Source organism: Epargyreus clarus, unplaced genomic scaffold, assembly GCF_041222505.1.
Source record: "Epargyreus clarus isolate Ecla_fem2 unplaced genomic scaffold, WU_Ecla_fem_2.2 ptg000019l, whole genome shotgun sequence".
NCBI lineage: Eukaryota > Metazoa > Arthropoda > Insecta > Lepidoptera > Hesperiidae > Epargyreus > Epargyreus clarus.
Window position 1 is genome coordinate 10,277,040 of NW_027332227.1, and position 18,764 is coordinate 10,295,803.

Below are 18,764 nucleotides of genomic sequence, written 5' to 3' on the forward strand. Positions count from 1 at the left end.
AAAATATGATTTTCATTAACGTAAGTATTTGTTGTTATTGTCTAGTGCTGTTATGAGTTCTTTAGTTAAAAAATTGTAAATCCGTAATTGGCTGTAAGAAATACTATATGTATAAAATATGTATTTGTATGATTATAAGAGCTGTGGATTTTGTACTAATTAAATAAATAAATATTATATTTACTTATGCCTGCACAAAATATAATAATTGAAGTAACCATATTTAAATTTATAGGAAAATTGTGGTATTAATTAACTGAATGTTTTCAATTCAATTTCAATTATGCACTTTAATTACATTTGTACGTAGCTAATTATTGCATTCATTGAAACAAAATTCGTTTCGATTTAGTAGCACGCAAGCACTGTTGTTATGCGGCAATATGTGGGGAGACTACCTTAATAACGCAATTCTATTTAGGTATATCTATAACGTAATGCTTGGGCGATCAAGTCAATTGAATTTACGTAGTTTAATATATTATCTAAATATCTATTTTAACCATTTTTCAACCAATTAGCTCGTAATTTGAATTATGGAAATCGACTAAGCGATGTGAGACGTACAATACACCTCTAAGCTGTTGTGTGGTTTAGGTATACATATAATACAAACGACGATGGAACCCTTCTTTATTCAATAGGTGCAATGTACTTCATAAACTAGGAACAGATCGATAAAAAAGTAAATAAGTGTACTTATATGCACGTGGTTTGTTATACTTACTTATTTAGCGTGACTAAAACAAAAAAAACCTTATATAATATTATTGTAATCGCCTAATTATTATTGTAATCGACTAAATATTTCCTTCATTTAAAGTTACGCCGGTGAAGTCGGGGGGTTAATAAATAAATTTTCGGTTCTCGAAACGTCACTTACTTTCAGTATTGATTCGTCACTTGTCCACTTCGTTTTGAAATAATATAAAAACAAACTAAGTATAATGTATTATCTTAGAATGAGTGTAGCATTACGCTTTTTTACGCCGATGACCCCGTCAGGGCGTTTTTTGCATTAAACTTTTAAACTAATAATATTTTTCCTCAGCTCATTAGACATTTTTGTATAACTGGTTATAATAGGTTGCCTATTTTTAGTAGTTATTGACCCAAGATTGTTCGAGATAGCAGACAGGTTAATCACATCCGGTCTGTGGATATCATAAATTTAAAATTAAAATAATTCGCCAAGTACGTGTCGATCTCGCATATGGAGGCTTCCGTACCACCGAATGTTCATTATATATTACTTATTATTTTTATAAAATAAACATATTAAATTATGTTTTGTTGTTTTTATTTGTATTTATTATAATAACAGTTATAGTAGTAAACGGATTTTAAAAAATTCAACTGTCTTCCTAGTACGGTTTAAGAGTTAGATCGAAAAATGCCGAAAAATACCGGTTTGTTGTATTAGAAGAGACGGAGACCTTTAATATTCAACTTTATTTTATTTTTAGTATTTGTTGTTCTAGCGGTGACCGTTATGAATCCTCTGTAAAAAAAGTCAAGTGTGTATCTGTTACGGTTCCAGAGATAGAGCCCTGTGACAGACGGACACACGGACAGACAGCGAAGTCTTAGTAATAGGGTTCCGTTGTTACCCTTTGGGTACGGAACCCTAAAAAGTTTGTTGTTTTCTGAAGCTCACGTGGTGATACATGTGGGGGACATGTATTATTATGTAACGCTGATTCAAGGTACAGGAATGTGCTATATGAGTGTGGCGGTTAATACACCTGTGCTATAAAAATATTCTAAATTACCATAACGGGATGGGATGTTTTGTAATAATCTTATATTATGTCATAGACAAAAGACGGTTCAAATATATTGTTGAGGTAAAGCGTTTGAGTGTTTTTTTTACAAGGCGTGATTTGGGGGATGTTTTTAAATAAATTTTAATATAATTATAGTCGTAATGTAGTCATGTAGTAGGTACATAAAATATATCAAAATTCTATAAATATCCCAACGTATCGCATTTTATTTTTGGATTTTTAGCCGTTACGATTTAAGTGTGTAACATTTTTACCATAGAAATGACAAGATACGTTAAAAGTTCAAATGGAATTTGGATTGTATGTCTTAAGTTATTATACATTAATGGCACTGGGCGGACGTTTGTTAACGGCAAACACTGATCTTGACGTCACCACTCCCTGTCGAGTCCGAAAGTCTATATCTTATAATCCCATCTTGACACCCAAAAAATAAAATTACGCCCTGTGATAATTGCAACCCAAATGTAACATTTCAATGGACTAAAAGCTTGAAGTGGATGTCTTTAGCGCACTATGGGAGTAAGGAGCGGAAGAAGCGGTCCGCACCAGGCCCCCGATTCTGGTTGCCCCCAAACACAGTTGCAATCTGTGAAATGTGTATAAATGTACGAAAAAAGTTGCCGGAGTCATACGTATTTATTGCTGATTTTTTTTAAATCCAATCAACTTTTTACACGGGGGGGGGGGCTAAATTTAACTTCCCGCCGCCCGCCGGGCCTCCGACGACTTAGTCCGCCACTGGATGTAAGCAGTAATAAAATATTTAAAAAATTAAAAATCACACTTTTATCGTAAATCAAACTAAAAAGTAATAATTCTTGCAATTTATCGTCCAGTAAACTTTGCCATGAACTTTCCGTAAAGCGTTCGAACACCGCCTCGAAAATCTTTAACCCTTGTGATCATGATAAATGCAATGGGACAAAATTATTAAAATCGTGCATTGTCATCGGTTCTTGATAATTTTTCATAATTTTGAACTAAGCTGATCATTCAAAGCGGGTAAAAGTCGATTTCAAAGATTCCCTTACATATATACACACAGGTCAAGCTAATAAAAGCGTGGTAAAAATATGTTTTGTATTCCAGGTGGCGCTGCTGAGCGGCGCGGACGAGGGCACGTGCGAGCTGGCGTTCCAGTACGGCCGCAACCTCGGCCTGTCGTTCCAGCTGGTGGACGACCTGCTGGACTTCGTGTCGTCCGCGCAGGCCATGGGCAAGCCCACCGCCGCAGACCTGCGCCTCGGGCTCGCCACCGCGCCCGTGCTATTTGCTTGTGAAAAGGTAATAATAATTACATTACATACTGAAGATTAAAAAAATGTAAGTAGTTTGATGAGTAGTTATAATTTTTTTTTCTATTTTCAGTGTTTTGTTGTACACTTATGTTTATTACTAAGTAATGTTGTGTGTGTATTTGTTTAGCAATACGCACTTGGCCAGCGCGGTGGACTATGGCCTAATCCTTCTCATTCTGAGAGGAGACCCGTGCCCAGCAGTGGGACTATAATGGGTTGATGATGATTAAGTTATGTTGTGTATTAAGATTTGAATGTTGAAATGAATAAGAAAAAATGTATAATTTTGTTCAAATAAATATAATGTTAATTTCTTTTGTTTTTATAAATATAACATTGTTATTTAATGTTATTATAATTTAATGGTCTTGAGCAGCGTTTAAATACGTACGTAATGTATTATTATCATCATGCTTTAAATGTTCATTGAATTATGTTTTTTCTTTACAAAATGTTTCATACATGTAAAACACTTTTATATACATATTTCTCTAATCTAATGTTATTGGTCTTATCGTTACTTATTTACTATTATTTCATGTTTTAATTACTATTACTTCTATATATATTTCCAAATTAATTTATAGTTACTAATAACCATTTTTCTTCCAGTACCCGGAGCTGAACCCGATGATAATGAGGCGGTTCCAGGAGGCCGGCGACGTGGAGAAGGCGTTCGAGCTGGTGCACAAGTCGCGCGGCCTCGAGCAGACGCGCTTCCTGGCGCGCAAGCACGGCGCCGAGGCCGCGCGCCTCGCCGCTGAGCTCGGGGACTCGCCCTACCAGAAGGGGCTCGTCGTCACCACCGACCTCGTGCTCAATAGGATCAAGTAACCTCACAGGAGGGCCTCGTCAACGCTCGTGTTGACAGCGACCCCTAGGGAGAACGTTGCAACGTCATCAGACGGGGATCTATCACCACCGACCTCGTGCTCAACAGGATCGAGTTACTCATAAGAAGGGCTCTTGTTGATAGTGAGTAAACCTAGGGAGAACGTTTCAAGGTCATCAAAGATCAGGGATCGAGATATAAAAATGCCCTAGGGTCGTTTCAACCAAGGTCATCAGGCGGGAATCTAGATATAATGAAGTAGGTCCCCGTCTTCCCCCCGCGTAGGGATTCCAAACAAGGTCATGAAAAGTAGAAATGGGTGTAGTTAATGGGGTGCTCTAGATACCCTAGTAATGGGGTTCGATACGATTACGGAAAAAAATATGAAATTCTTTCACGTTTGTGAAAAGATGTTTGTGTGACCATATGTGCAAGCTCGATAGAAAACTTATCAAAACTAAGGAAACAATATCATATAGTTGACCCTGAGAATAAGATTAAGCTCGACTTGGCGGAGGCACTGCCGTGCCTCCAGATCTTACAGAGAAAGTTTTTAAATATTTAAGAATTAATCTTATATGTCATTAAAGAACAATAGTTCGTATGGTCACCCTGCTAGAGAAACTAAAAAAACATAAGAACTTTCTTAAAGTAGTTTTTGTAAGTATATTCCATTCATAAATCGTTTCATCCAGAAGGAACATCTTCTATCCTCGATAAGAAGAAATCGTATGGATAAGAAAAACTTCCGTAAAAAAGAGTTCGTATGGATCCCCATTTTCCTCCCCCTCGTTACTTATAGAAAGGCATCCATGGTTCTGATAGTCAGGCTCCACCCTTAGTAGTGGTACCAGACTCGGGAACACGAATCCGTGCAGTACTTTTCGGTCTATAAGCGCTGGAGCACCGCATATTTACCCCTAAGTACTTCGGATGCGTTCACATTCTGACGTGTCGTGTCCGGCCTTTATCCGACTTAAAGGCCCCACCGACAGTTACGAGAATTCTGGATACCTTTTTTGTACCTTCCTCGTGAAGGTGGCAGTGGCGAGGCCGAGGGTTTCGATAGTTTCCGACGGGCGTTCGTTCGAGCCAGTCACTAGTGATCGAAGACTATGACGTGTGTGAACACTGAGTGTGTTGTGACCGAGTGCGACGATACGTTTTATGATGGTATCGTAGATATTTTGCGCAGAGTTAAATCATGTGCCCGGAAAATTATGTACTTCGACTTATGTACGCGTAAACGTGTGTAGATTCGATGTTAACGCAATCTTGACGACTTCGATGTCTATTTTTGTTGTGTATGAAGCTTATGTATATTTCTGTAACAGTATGTATTCCTCTTCACTTGTGTGACCTGATTTATGTTAAGTTTCGTTGAATGTATTTTAACACCGTGAACTATCTACGACCGTAACGATGAAGCTATTGTAGATTAAGCGTGGATGTGACTACTCGTTACCAAATACCGCTGTACATATGTGTACGATAATATGCTCAACTGTCTACTTTATTACCGTTTAGTTAAGAGCGGAATAGGCTATTTTATTTGATTGTATATAGGGATGCGTGTTGTAATATGCGCTAGTTATTTTCTCTTCTATTTTATGTGCAATGTTTCCATATAGGTATAGTTTTTAAAGTACCTGTGTTGAAAGCACTGTTGCGTCCGTCAGTCTGTCACGAAATTATATCAACGTAACTCTTTTTATCTTTTATTGGCTGTTCATATTTTATGATGTGTAAATACTGTGAGTCATTGGATAAGTTACCCGTGTTTTATCTTCAAAACCAATTACCTCAATTTCTTTAGTATACACGATACATGCTAAAAGTGTATATGTTATGTTCTTATAGTATTAAATGGTTAGTTTTGTACGAAGCTGCACAATATTATTTAGGCAAAAATTATTATAGCCGCTAAGAACTTAAAAAGTATATAAATTCTATAGAAAATAATTAATACTATAATTGTAAATAATACAGTTGAATAATATTCAGTGCTATTATATTTGTATGGTCAAAGTATCGGAATAAATATATGAAAATGTGCACTTAGAGCGCAGTATTTTTAAATGGAATTATTGTTATTTAACAAAATATTAGTCACTAATAAGAAACGTGTAGGTTGAAGTAATGCCAGATGATATTGCAATCATTTATATCACAATGCAATTAACTTGCAATATATATGATTTTTTCGGAATTCTTTAAGGAACTTTTATGTATTCATTGTATGAAATGCAATGCTTATTTTGGACATTATATCGATCGCCACAAAATAGACATGAATTTAAATGTTTTATGTACATTTAACGGTAAACTATGGGAGTCAAACGATTTTTATTTATATAATATGTATGTAGTCATATACGTAGTTCGTATTGTTTGTAAATACTATTACTTTGTAAAATGCTAAATCATGAATAATTTTATAAACATTAGTTACTGAATATTGTTTTATTTTACTTAAGAACTCCACAACCTGCTGTCAAAAATATATCCTTCACTGGTATGGTCCTTCACGTAAATACATTGAAATGCTACAATGCAGGCTTGTAATACAATCTCAAATCAAAAAATTTCTTTCCTTCAGAGTTTTTTAAAAAGAATAACAATGAAAATATTGTTGTTTGTTCTTTCTTACCGTAATCGCTAGAACAGATATCGTTCATTGTTCCTATAAGAGAAGTAGGTTATACCTTGTCTAGATGATGCAAATTCGAATCGAGGTATTGTGCGCCAATACATCGCGGACACAAGCAATTAAAAATACGGGTGAAAATGGCGTGCCAAACTCCAATCAAGAGATACTAGAGACACTTGTGTCCGGCTAATGCGCGAACTTTACAGTGAGTTCGCCCAAAATTTTGTTACAGAATTATTAATAGACAATGAAATATTTGCGAGTAAGCTTCTTCTAGACGAGGCGGTACAGGAGTAAAAATCACGGCGATTTCAACCTTTCTGGAAAAGGTATTAGAAAAGTGCTTACGTTAGAGAATCTCTACCACCTTCAAAATAAAAATATTTATATTACTAAAATAAAAATGTGTTCATAGTCTGTCAGTGTAACATGGTCATTAAAGTTGGAGCAATAATTTACCTAAAGTGGATACCAAATTCATCTGCAGGCATACTCCACAAATAATCTATTGTTAACAGTAATGTTAGAAAAAAATCTGTATAGTTGTTACACCTTGATTTTGTGTGCCCGTCGGGCACTTACTGCAGATTGAAAATTATTATTAAAACTGGTAGACATTCAAATGCTCACATTAGCCACAAACTATGTAAATAGAAAGGAAGGAAAGTATTGAAAAACAAATATCCGGTAATTCACGTTGATGGCAGTGATTACCGGTAATATTAAGATTACCGTATAATGTACATACACTGAAAATGAGCTTAATTTAAAACAAACTAACACACAGATTAGCTGCCGTTAGTAAATTATTCGTTATACAGTTGCCTACAAAAGAACAAATACGGTTTTACTGAGTTAGTAATATGTACCCACGTTTTAACACCTATTAGGTATGTTTCTGGATGATAAGAATCACTTGTTTAGAACGGCGAGGGCTGTAACCAAAAATAATGAATATATAGGGCTATAGTTGCATGTCTTTGGCTGCAATAAGCTACAATATACCTTTTTTATTTTATTTTTTTGTTTATGACGGGAAACCCTCAAAAGGTACCCGGTGCCGTGGGAGCGACGCAGGGTTACGCAGGGTTATTCTTACCGCACTAAAACCACCCTGGTGGCCGTCCTCGGCGCTGCGTAGAGGGCTCCGAGATCTCCAAAGGAACGCAACTGCTAGCTAGTTAACTGTACTGGCTGAGAGGTTCGAGCTTCCACTCTTGCCACCCGCAACCCCGGAAGCCCCCTTTTAGTTGCCTCTTACGACAGGCAGGGGATAACGGAGCCCTATTCTGGTCCCGAATTTACAGGGACAAAGCTACAATATAGGTACCTACTGAAAGCTTTATGAAAAAGTATATTATACTAGCTATTTAAAAATCAAGTATATTTGTTGCTACTTATTAAGCTCAGGCGCTTTTGAAACCGCATGATTTATTATTTTGACAAAGCTCTCAATTTACTAGTCTTATAAACCTCAATATATGGTTACTGAGCAAGACTTACTTGTTACAATATTATATATTGGTATATCATAGGAGCAATAGTGCTGTATATTTTGTTTTGGGTTATCGGGAACCTAATCAGTGAGCCATGGATTCAAATTTTGTTCCAGTTTGGTAGAACGTATCGTGGTTTGACTCTGGGGTCACACAGTCACAACTATTTCGGCTTTAACACCAAAAGCAATCAATATGTTGTTGTTTGTTTGTAGTTTTATCTTCCTTATTTTCCGAACAGAAAACTTAGCTACATGTGATATTACAATTAAATGCTTAGGAATAATTCATAAATTGAAATCAATGTATTAAAAAACAACATTATATATGTTACATAAAATAAATTGACCTAAAACTAATAAGCACGAATAAGCCATAAGCCACTTTAATTACAAACCTCAACCTACCTAAAGTAGTCACGAACTCACGAATGAGTATCAAGTGCTTTTCGTGGATACAGTTTCTTTGTGACCCGCTCAATCAGCTAAGTTGATATCGTGTACATATCCATATTATATGAATGCAATATAACGTTCGTGTTTGCGGCAATCGATCGTCCCGCGCCCGGCACCGGCAGGACCAACGAAATGCCACTGAAAAATGACATGGAATTTCAGGTAAGTACTCGCTACTAAACTAGGGCGCTCAAAAACCTACGTTACTTTACAGTTGTGTTGGTTTTTATCACAGAGAAGTAAGATCGATATTAACAAAACGATATTCTCGGACTTTTTGTCGTAATAGTGATTTCAAATAGTGCAATCACAAGACAAGAAGTATAACACTAATCAATCAGAATGTACTCGTAAGAGTTCAAACTATGTTTTGTTATGAGTCAGGGCGGGCTTTAGTTTTAATTTACAATCCTTACTAATATTATAAATCCGAAAGTAACTCTGTCTGTCTGTCTGTCTGTCTGGTTGTCTCTTCTTCACGCCCAAACCACTGAACCGATTTTAATGAAATTTTGTACAAAGATAGTCTAAGACCCGAGAAAGGACATAGGATAGTTTTTAACCCGGAAATCCCACGGGAACTAGGGATGGCGATCTAAGATCGATTAATCGCAGAATCGATCTTTTGTACCCAAAACATCGATTATTTAATAGATATTAGTAAGGATTGAATCATAAACTATGTATTTGATCAAGTGATGATCTTTAGCAAAGTTGAAGGTACTAATTTTCAGTTTTATGTTTGTTAGTAGGTATGTTATATTATTTTCTTTTAAACGCGGGTGAAGCCGCGGGCAAAAGCTAGTAGCAAATATAATGTTGTGTGTTTAAAGAAGTAGATAGTTTTGATCGTGAGTAACCACCGTATACATTAAATAATTTTATGAAGTAAAAATTGGTCTTTCACTTTAACTTTTTTGTAAATAAGTAGGTATTATTACTACTCACGTAAAAATAGATGACATTTTTTCAGCGTATGCAAAAAATATTGATAGGTAACATAACGTGATATCGCCTTATGGTAATTTGGCACTGAGTATTTGCCTTCTTTTATTGCAAATTACAATTGCAATTGTTTCCAAAAGACATAAGTAGAAACCGGAATATTTTAAGTCCTTTATCCACAACATGATATTTAATTTCCTTAAAAAATCCTAAATATTATTTTATAGGATTATTATGCTTTTTTTTTGATCGAAACTCTTTGGTTTAGCAACATAATAATTAGATAGTTGAATAGTTTGAACTTTACTTGGCTTCCATTTTATTTTTACGTATTTATTTCTAAATGATCTGTCCTTATTTTCTTTCCAAAAGCATGGACCCCGTACATTTATCACCATAATTGTGGGTCTTTTCATAGACGATGAATTGCTGAAACCTTTATAAACAACTTCTTCTTTACACAAAAACCCAAGACCGCAAAACACAGTTAAGTTCAGAGCGATGAAAAGTGAGAACGTATTACACATATGCCGGATTTTTGTACTGAATTTTAAAATTAGTATGTTTAAGATTATTGAAATAAATTTTAAGTCCAAGTGAAGCATTACTAGCTCCAACTGGTACAGTTTGTGGCATTTCCATGAAAGTGAGTTAAAGTGGCAATAATCTGTATGACGTATCCGAAGAACTGGCAGTGGAAACGTTTCCTGAAGCGTGCAACTCCCACGATTCATCGTAAGTTGTTTCAGAATCAGAATTCGCAGTTGTTGGCGAATATCCGCCCAGTTACGTTCTGACGTTTGCAATGATTTTTGTTCGATTTATTACGTTCATACGTAATTTCCTCTCGTTGACGTAAATACTATCGTTAGTTTGTTTTATTAAGAACATAATTATTATTATCTGTAATAGGACGAGTGATATTACAGTGGAATCTAAATGTTTGCTCTGCACTCGCGAAGACTACGAAGGTAGGCTAGCTTATCTCTACTGCCTTAAAGTGATTAATAGATAGAGCTCATAAATAAAACATATTATGTATTGAAATTCATAAATTTATAGTCAAACGTTCGTATTATTTGATTGAAGTATCTTTATATAGTTGTAATATTACTAATGTTGTAGTTAGACTTTAATGATTTTACTAAAAATATTTACTAAAATTGCTTGACTTTCGGAAAGTTGGGAGTAGAGCACTACCACAAACGCTCCGCGTTATGAGATGTGCAATAAATCGAAATAAATATAAAAAACTACATTAAATCTACTATTTTCACAAATGAACAACAACATTCGTTACAATTAATAGGCATTACAATTGAAGGCAAATATGTTTTTTCCCGTATATGTTAGGAGATTGAGCGCACCTACATCTGGCTCAGCGCGCAGACGAGCCCGGGAGCGGCGCCTAGCGGAGAAGACACGTCTCGAGGGCGAGAGGCTGGCGAGGGAGCGGCTCGAGCGACGCGTCCGGGAGAAAATTGAACAACAACGACAGGTAGGTTAAAAGTTGTCGCGTTTTTAAAACATATCTTTTTCGTCTATACATATTCAGGTCCTCTAACATAGTTTAGAATTGTGGAATATTTAATGAAGTTGACATTACCTGTTTATTTGCTCATTGATTCTTCTCACCACATGCACTGTTTCAATTTACCGCGATATAGCGGCAAGTGAAACATTTTCCGGAGTTTTCTAAATAGCTTCTGGATAACTTAAGAACCCGTATGTAGCCAAATATACTAACTATAATTAAAGCCTATAATAAAACCGGTAGGTTGTAAGTTCTAGTTAACATTTTTTTCAAAAATGTTTCAAATTACTCCACCTTACTAAGCAGTTAAGAAATTATGTTCTTACAATATAATAAAGAAGAATGAGAGATGAATTATGAATATAGATATCTTATTATCTATTCCAAACCATTATCTTTATTATGCCTATCATCAATTTCTAGAGACATAGAAAATTACATAAACTGTCAATTATGTATTTACTTAACGTACGGGAGAAAGTTAACTCTTCTTTAGTAGGTGTGAGACGTGTATATGGGTTTACCATTGTTGAATCCTAGTATGCACATACCCAATGTTGTGGTAAAACAATTTGAAGTTGATTAATTAATTATCAATTTTTTGCCAACAAAAAGTAAATATTCAATTTCGGTAGCGATATAAGCGCTATAGAGAACAAACATAGTTACAATATATCTTTAGGAACATCAATAAAAGTTTATGATTAATTATTATAGAATATTTCTATCGTTTTCATATATTTAATATTGAATAAAATTCAATTTAGTATTCGGGCCGTTAAAAATCGTATAAGTTGTTACCTACATATCTGATTTCTTGTTATTATCACGTGAACTGATACTTAATCAATAATTACATTTTATATAATAACCTACATTTAATGTTGCATTAGTTGCGTGAAGACCTGGCGTCGTATGAGCCGTGGGGGCGGGCGGGCGGCGGCGCCCCCAACCCCCGAGGAGTGCGCTTCTCCAATTTACGTGCTACCGGCATTTACCCAGAAGATGAACTAAGAGTAAGCGGCACATAATATTAATTATATATACAAGTTTTAACCAATTGATATTGTGAAGAAAGTAATTAAAACACAGCATGTACTACATATGCATATGTTACTATTTGTCTATATATCAATTAACCCACATATGTCTTACGCCATCCCATAAACATATATCATTATTTAAACACTTAGTATTACTCCTTACGTTCATAAATTACATCAATCTTAAAAAATATATGTCTTCAGAGCTTCAAAACACGTTTTATACATCTATCATATTGGTCGACGCATAAGTTAAACATATCTTCGATGTGAGAATGGCGATAAATCTATAAAAGGTAAAGGGTCAACCAAGTTACGTGCTATTAAGCTGGGGGACCACACCGTGGATGACGAAACTTAAATTATTAAAAAGTGTGCTAATAACCTACTCTAGAGTTGAGAGTGAAGAAATATGTATGGCTGTTGTTGTATTTCTTATGGTTAACTTGATTTAACATATTTTTATAATAGTCATCATATAAGTTGCCATGCCAAGATGTTTAAGTTTCAATATAAGTATAAAGTTATATAGTATATATATTATTGACGCAAGGTATACGCATACACGTCTGTAGGCAAATTCTCTAGGTTTTTAACACGCTTTTATCGTTGTAAGAGATTACTTTAGATGACAACAACGCCTGCGGTCTTTATCTAATTGTTCTACATTCTGTAAATACATATTTCTATGTATTTATGGTTACTTTTCTACGTGTATAGTATAATTACCACACCCACATTAAAATTGACGTCGCATCAATTAAATAGAGACATTACAACTGTCTTTGCGTGTAGAAAGTCTTGCGCAATACATTGGTGTTCTGTGATAAACAGATGACTGGTGTTTACGTGATTTACATTGGAATGCGTTAATTTTGTTATTTTGCAATGACATTACAATATAACTACTTGTCTGTGTGTGTGGACAAATTATATAGATTAACGTGAAATCTAATTTTAATAACATTTAAAGAACATCTTATTTTTCATCAGAATATTGTTAAACTCTAACTAGCTTTACTAAATTATAAATAATTGAAAGTATGATCTCTCGCACGACTTGACATGAAACCGTCATTTTACGGCAAGAAATAGGGCGTGATTAAACTTTGTAATCATGCCAATTCATGCACGACCTTGACATGAAATTCAAGGAGTCTATAGAATGAATTTTACCTCAAAAGGAAAAGTAAATTAGCATTGAATCTATTCACTATAGAGATAAAAGTTTTTTTTACCATTAAATTACTTAATATAATTCTATTTATATAAAACAGAATACAAAGGAAGTGAAAAGTAGCGAAATATTATAAAACTGAAAGGTGTGCGCAAGATCTACAGAGATTTTCTGTGCATTCAATGATTTTTATTACGGTTCGTTACGAACGCAACAGAATCTTATTAATATAAGAGTTCAATTCTAACTTACTAATGCTAGGCTGTCTGTCCTGTCTGTGATAGACTCATAGAGTATGTTTCTTGAACCGTAATTGGTAGACACTTGATTTTTATTAACGTAGGGTGTAGCAGCGTACGAATCATGTCGACGCTGGTCATCGCCCCGGCGGCGGCGGTGCACCCCGGTGCGACTGCGGGAGGACCCACAGCTCTGCTACGCCGAAATCCTCCGCCAATCCGTGGACAATGACATCCGATACAAGCAGACACCCTACCAGCAACAGATGTATAAGCAGATTCTAGGTTAATAAGTAAACGGTTTTATACTTACTGGTTGACATTTGAATACATAATTATGTACGTTTATATGCGTTATATAGACACGTGACATGACAGGAATTTGTATTACCTTTCTAGAAATTAAGTAGGTAGGTATATAAGTAGGTAGCAGTTACTTGTCTTAGCCAATGATAAATAACCTTTCAAGTGCAGAAGCACTGTCACAATATTTTTTTTCCTTGGGCAGCAGCAACAATGTAAAAATACTAAAGACATACTTAAAAAAAATAAAATTAATGAAATTGTAGAATGATATTATATTGCAGATGATATGGTTGATAAGCGAAAAAAGGCTATTAAAGATGAAATGAGACGGGACCTGGAGTATGAGCGCAAGATGGTAATATTATTTTAATTAAACTTACAAACAATGGCATCAAATTTATAATGTTCCAATGTTTTAGCATACAATGGATGGGCCGTGGGGCAGGCCTGGCCCAGGTGGAACTATATGGAGAAATCCTCGGAATATAGGGCTTAACTTTTCTAAATCCATGGTAAATAAATTGTAGTTATTAATAATACTACATAATAATATTGCACCAGCACCTCTTAAACAATGCGTTAACCCTAGTTTATTTTATTAATAGGGATGGACAGACAACGATCTTTTCGATAAATTAAAAGGAGAACACAGACGCTACAAGGGATCTTCACTTACTTTACCAAAAGTAAAGATAGATGATGATCCGCCAGAGGAATACATTGATAAAGAAAATGTAAAGCCTAGTAACGAAAAACTTCCTCAAATTTCTGCTCATCCAAACACTCCGAAAGGTAAAAGCGGAAAACAGAACAAAATTGACAATGAAGTCGATAATGTAACATCGAGGAATGGAAATAAAGGCAAAAAGAAATGTAACAGTAAGAAGAGTAAATTTGTTAAACGACTGCCAAATGGAGAGCGAGTGACGCTTGTTCTCGACGAAGATGTCAACAATTCTGATGGCAACAAAGTCAGAGAAAAAAAATTGACGCCGGAAGAAACAATTTTACGTCTGACAGGTGGCGTGGAGCTCGTGCCGCTGCTGGCGCGGCGCAGGCAGGTGGGCGCTCGCACTTTGCCTTCCAGCGACGTCACGCGTCCGCCCGAGCAATCTTGTCAGTATGTATTAGACTCATTGTTAATCATATTCAAATTCTATCACAATCACAAAAGAAAATTATCCTTTGTAGAGTTACTCACACGTAACCACGCCTATAGTTTTGTAATCTTTCTGCGATTCGGTCACGAAATTACATTGTAGGTATTGCATAGTAGGCCTTTAATTTAAAAAGGTCGTGACCTTTCACTCATGAGTAAAATAAAAAATAAGAAATGAATATGTAGATGACATTTAAAAGGAAACAAATATAATATTAATGGAGTTAAAGATAAGCGATCCGAGATCTACAAAAGTGACAATTTTGATTTATCTTATTTTAATATAAATTCCTAATGTTTCCACAACTATTATAATCAAATGTAAATTCATTACTATTTCTAAAATATTGTACATAAAATAACACTGAGAATCAATGTTCGTTATATTGTTATATGCCAAAGTTTTATTTTTTATGAAAATAATGCAACAAGTGTCTAAAATCGTTATGAGTTATGAGTCCATAAGCATTTCTAAACATCCGAAATAGAATTGGACTCCTTTCTGAGGTCGGTCATAGATCACTAAGGATTGTATGTTGCTAACGCTAATGTTCGAAAACATAATTATTTATTTTTTAGATAAACTTTAAAATACTAAATACAAAATCTTTCATTCACATACAACGCATCCATCAGTCATTGTTTGAATACGTATTTGTACGTATGTTGCAATAAGTTTGAACTTAAGATAGGTACGCAAATGGTATTCGATTTTTCCTACGGCTAGTTGGTGGAGATTTTTATCTCACTTCTGTCAAATGATGTACTGAAATGGCGTCTGTTGTTTAATAAACTGCAAAACTTCTCACAACATACAACTACGCTGGTACTAATAGTAATTCCTACTGGAGGTTGTTACAACTATGCATTGTCCTTGGCCGGTAGAGGCCACTTACTCTGATAGTACCCCAGATGGAGAGCATTTCCCTTTGTTTCTACTAACGTCATCTTGTTAAATAAAAGTGATACTAAGTATGCTAGTACCCAAAGTTTTAACCATAGACCTAATCCACTTTTCTATGCACATGTTAAAGAAAAGTAATACTTATTTTATACGTATTACACGGTACATACCGTACAATAATTCTCCGAGAATTCGTTATAACTTTCTACTAGGGCCTGGCAGGCGACAAACGATATTCATTAATTTAATAATGTTGTGTCTTTGAAGATTGTGACCTTTGACATGTAAAAAAGTGCGTGTTGAATAATGAGCGTTTATTTATGTTTAATCGATGTTTACCTGTTCTGTCCTTACGTCTCCAAGGTTCCCTAAAAATATTTGTTGTTTGCTTTGTTCAGTATTATTTTAAACGTAGCTGTATTTAACTTAACTTCATGTCAAGGCAATATTTATTCCTAGAGACTAATGAATATAAAAACTATTTAAATACCTTTTAACGTGAAACGTAAAAATAAGCAAAGACAAACCTTTTGTTAATAATTTATCTCTTTTATTAGATGGCGTGAACTCCTTGATATGGATTACTTACGACAGTTGAAACATCAGATGCGCGTTAAATGTGAACAACACGAGGTAAGGTTTTAATTTAAGATAAAAAACATGCATCTTGATTTGGGGTTCCATTTTAAATAAAGAGACCCAAATATTTCCATGTGTGAATATAAAAAAATGTGTTAGATATATTTTAATTATGTCGTTCTCTTTTCCCAGTACTCTGTATATAATTGTAATATTTAGATATTACGATGAAATTATAATTGAACAGTATCAGTTTCAGCCTCTCATGATTGTAAGGGTAACCGGATTGAGAGAAGTCATTTCAAGCAAGAGGACAGGAATGTGTTAACGACTTTTATATAAGAATGGACTTCTTTTGTACAGGAGAGTCGTCGGGACTCCGCGGAGAGCGTGCGACGGCACCACGCGACGTGGGCGGCGCTGTGGGGCCGGCCGGGGCACGGCGCGCCGCAGCAGCGCGGCCGGTACGCCAGGAACAACCTCGCGCGGCTGCTGTACGTCTCGCCCCTTAACAATACACCGCTGTAATCCGCTCTATACTCAACTAATAAAAAAAGTTAATATTTAAGAATATACCCCTGGTAGAGCAACTAGATAGAGCTGATTATCGCCCAACAGCCGTAAAGATTTTCTTTAATCGTAGCTATTTAAGGATAAGGACACTCTCAATCAAGTTAAATTTGAAACAACTATTTTTAGCCAAACATCAACTGTAAACATTTTTTGAGGTAAGATGCCACAACAATTCACAACAACAGTACACGTTAAACACATTAAAAAATACGAACATTTCTTCATAACATTCAATACAAAATATTGTAATACTAGTTTTCACTATGATTTCCTAAGGTGTCAGATAAGGGGTCATCTTTGCATAATATTTACTTTATTTATCATAACAGGCAACAGTTTCTTTAAATACAAAGTTGCAATCATAATTTGCATACCACTTGGGAAAATTTATGACACAAAGCTGTTAAGTTTTCTATTATCTTTCATTTTGCAAGTAATTTGCAAACATTACTTGGTGCTTTATAAATATACCCGTTGGCAGATATTTCAACAAACTTGGCAATCTCTACCTACACCTACCATATTTTGGTACCATATAACATGTAACTACCTCCTAGTCATGTATCTACTTAATATGAATTGAATGTTAAAATTTAAATTATTATATTTCCTACAAGTAGAATAATATGAACAATACTACCAACTTTATTAGTGTAATATCATTTCATTTTCATACCATTGAAGGTTTCGCATTTAAATCGGTATAACGAATCATCTACCAAATAAACTAAATCATTTCCCAATTATATATACACAATTATAAAATTGATCATTATTCATCTAATCTTTAAACTAATTGCACATACACATACTCATTGGTTATAAATATCGAAATAAAAACTAGTGTCTCAAATTTCGCGAGATTTTATTACAATTATGGTAATTTAACCTAATTATAAACTCATGTTGTACTGTAAAGTTTGATGTAGAAATTATTTTGTAAAAATATAATAAGTGTTACACAGAGCAAACCACAAATTGGTAGAATACTAAAATAATAAATCTTTTAGAGTTAATTATTATTACACAGCAAGTAATGTTGTAATTAAGTTTCAAGATATTGTGAAATAAGACGGTTGACGAATTTGCAAGAAGGATTCTAACTCATTTACGAATAAGGCGAGCAAAGAGCAGTTATTTCGTAAATTCAATCTCGGGAAATTGCATGTTGCTCTTCCTTTTTAAATCTTAACATTTACGTGGTTTCCGAATAATATAAAATGTAATCGATACCTTTCGTTTATGTAAGTAAGTAAATAAAGTAAGTGAATAAAGTAATTTGTAATAATAATAAGCATGGAAGTCTTCATTTGAACGATATTTATCAATTGAATTATGCACCTTTTCAAAACAAATAAAACTGTGACTCCTTTTCATAGATTTTTTTCTAATTACTATTTTTCTTAACGTTACAATGAACAAAAGGAACCAGGCTCGCAAAAATTGTGTACGTCCTTGCTTCTTAGCTCTAATATTAGCACTTTTAGTCGACCATTTTCCATAATAAAAACACTTTGCGAATCAGTGGTAATGGTATCTGACGATAAAAACGACTACTGATCAAATCCATTTCTTATGCCTATATTTAATACTAAACTTTGGGTCAGAATTAAACACTAGGTAAGAACGAAGTACCTCGAAGTAGCTCGTAAAAAATGTAAGTAAACAATGGTTACTAAGTTTCATTCAATTGATACGACTCGTGTAAATAGGATTGCATTAATGTTTTAAATATCACTTAGATTCGAACACAGCAAATTTGCCGACGCTGATATTATAAAAAA

The 18,764-nt window shown here is 34.7% G+C and overlaps 2 protein-coding genes across 2 annotated transcripts in view; both read left to right on the forward strand.

Moving 5' to 3' along the window:
- The window catches only part of qless (decaprenyl diphosphate synthase subunit 1 qless), a 65,092-nt gene extending 58,716 nt beyond the window's left edge, over window positions 1–6,376 (forward strand). The window contains exons 7-8 of the mRNA XM_073083267.1: window positions 2,880–3,074; window positions 3,701–6,376. Coding sequence (XP_072939368.1) covers window positions 2,880–3,074; window positions 3,701–3,922 — 417 coding nt within the window. The 3' untranslated portion in view covers window positions 3,923–6,376. The remainder of the gene's footprint in view (window positions 1–2,879; window positions 3,075–3,700) is intronic.
- A 2,290-nt stretch (window positions 6,377–8,666) lies between these two features.
- Window positions 8,667–17,716, forward strand: LOC140750304 (uncharacterized). The gene is made up of 9 exons (XM_073083752.1): window positions 8,667–8,683; window positions 10,820–10,964; window positions 11,894–12,016; window positions 13,564–13,744; window positions 14,047–14,120; window positions 14,185–14,277; window positions 14,371–14,885; window positions 16,386–16,461; window positions 16,771–17,716. The coding sequence occupies exons 1-9, from the start codon at window positions 8,667–8,669 to the stop codon at window positions 16,933–16,935; spliced, it is 1,389 nt and encodes a 462-aa protein (XP_072939853.1). The 3' UTR covers window positions 16,936–17,716.
- Window positions 17,717–18,764: the final 1,048 nt, after the last annotated feature.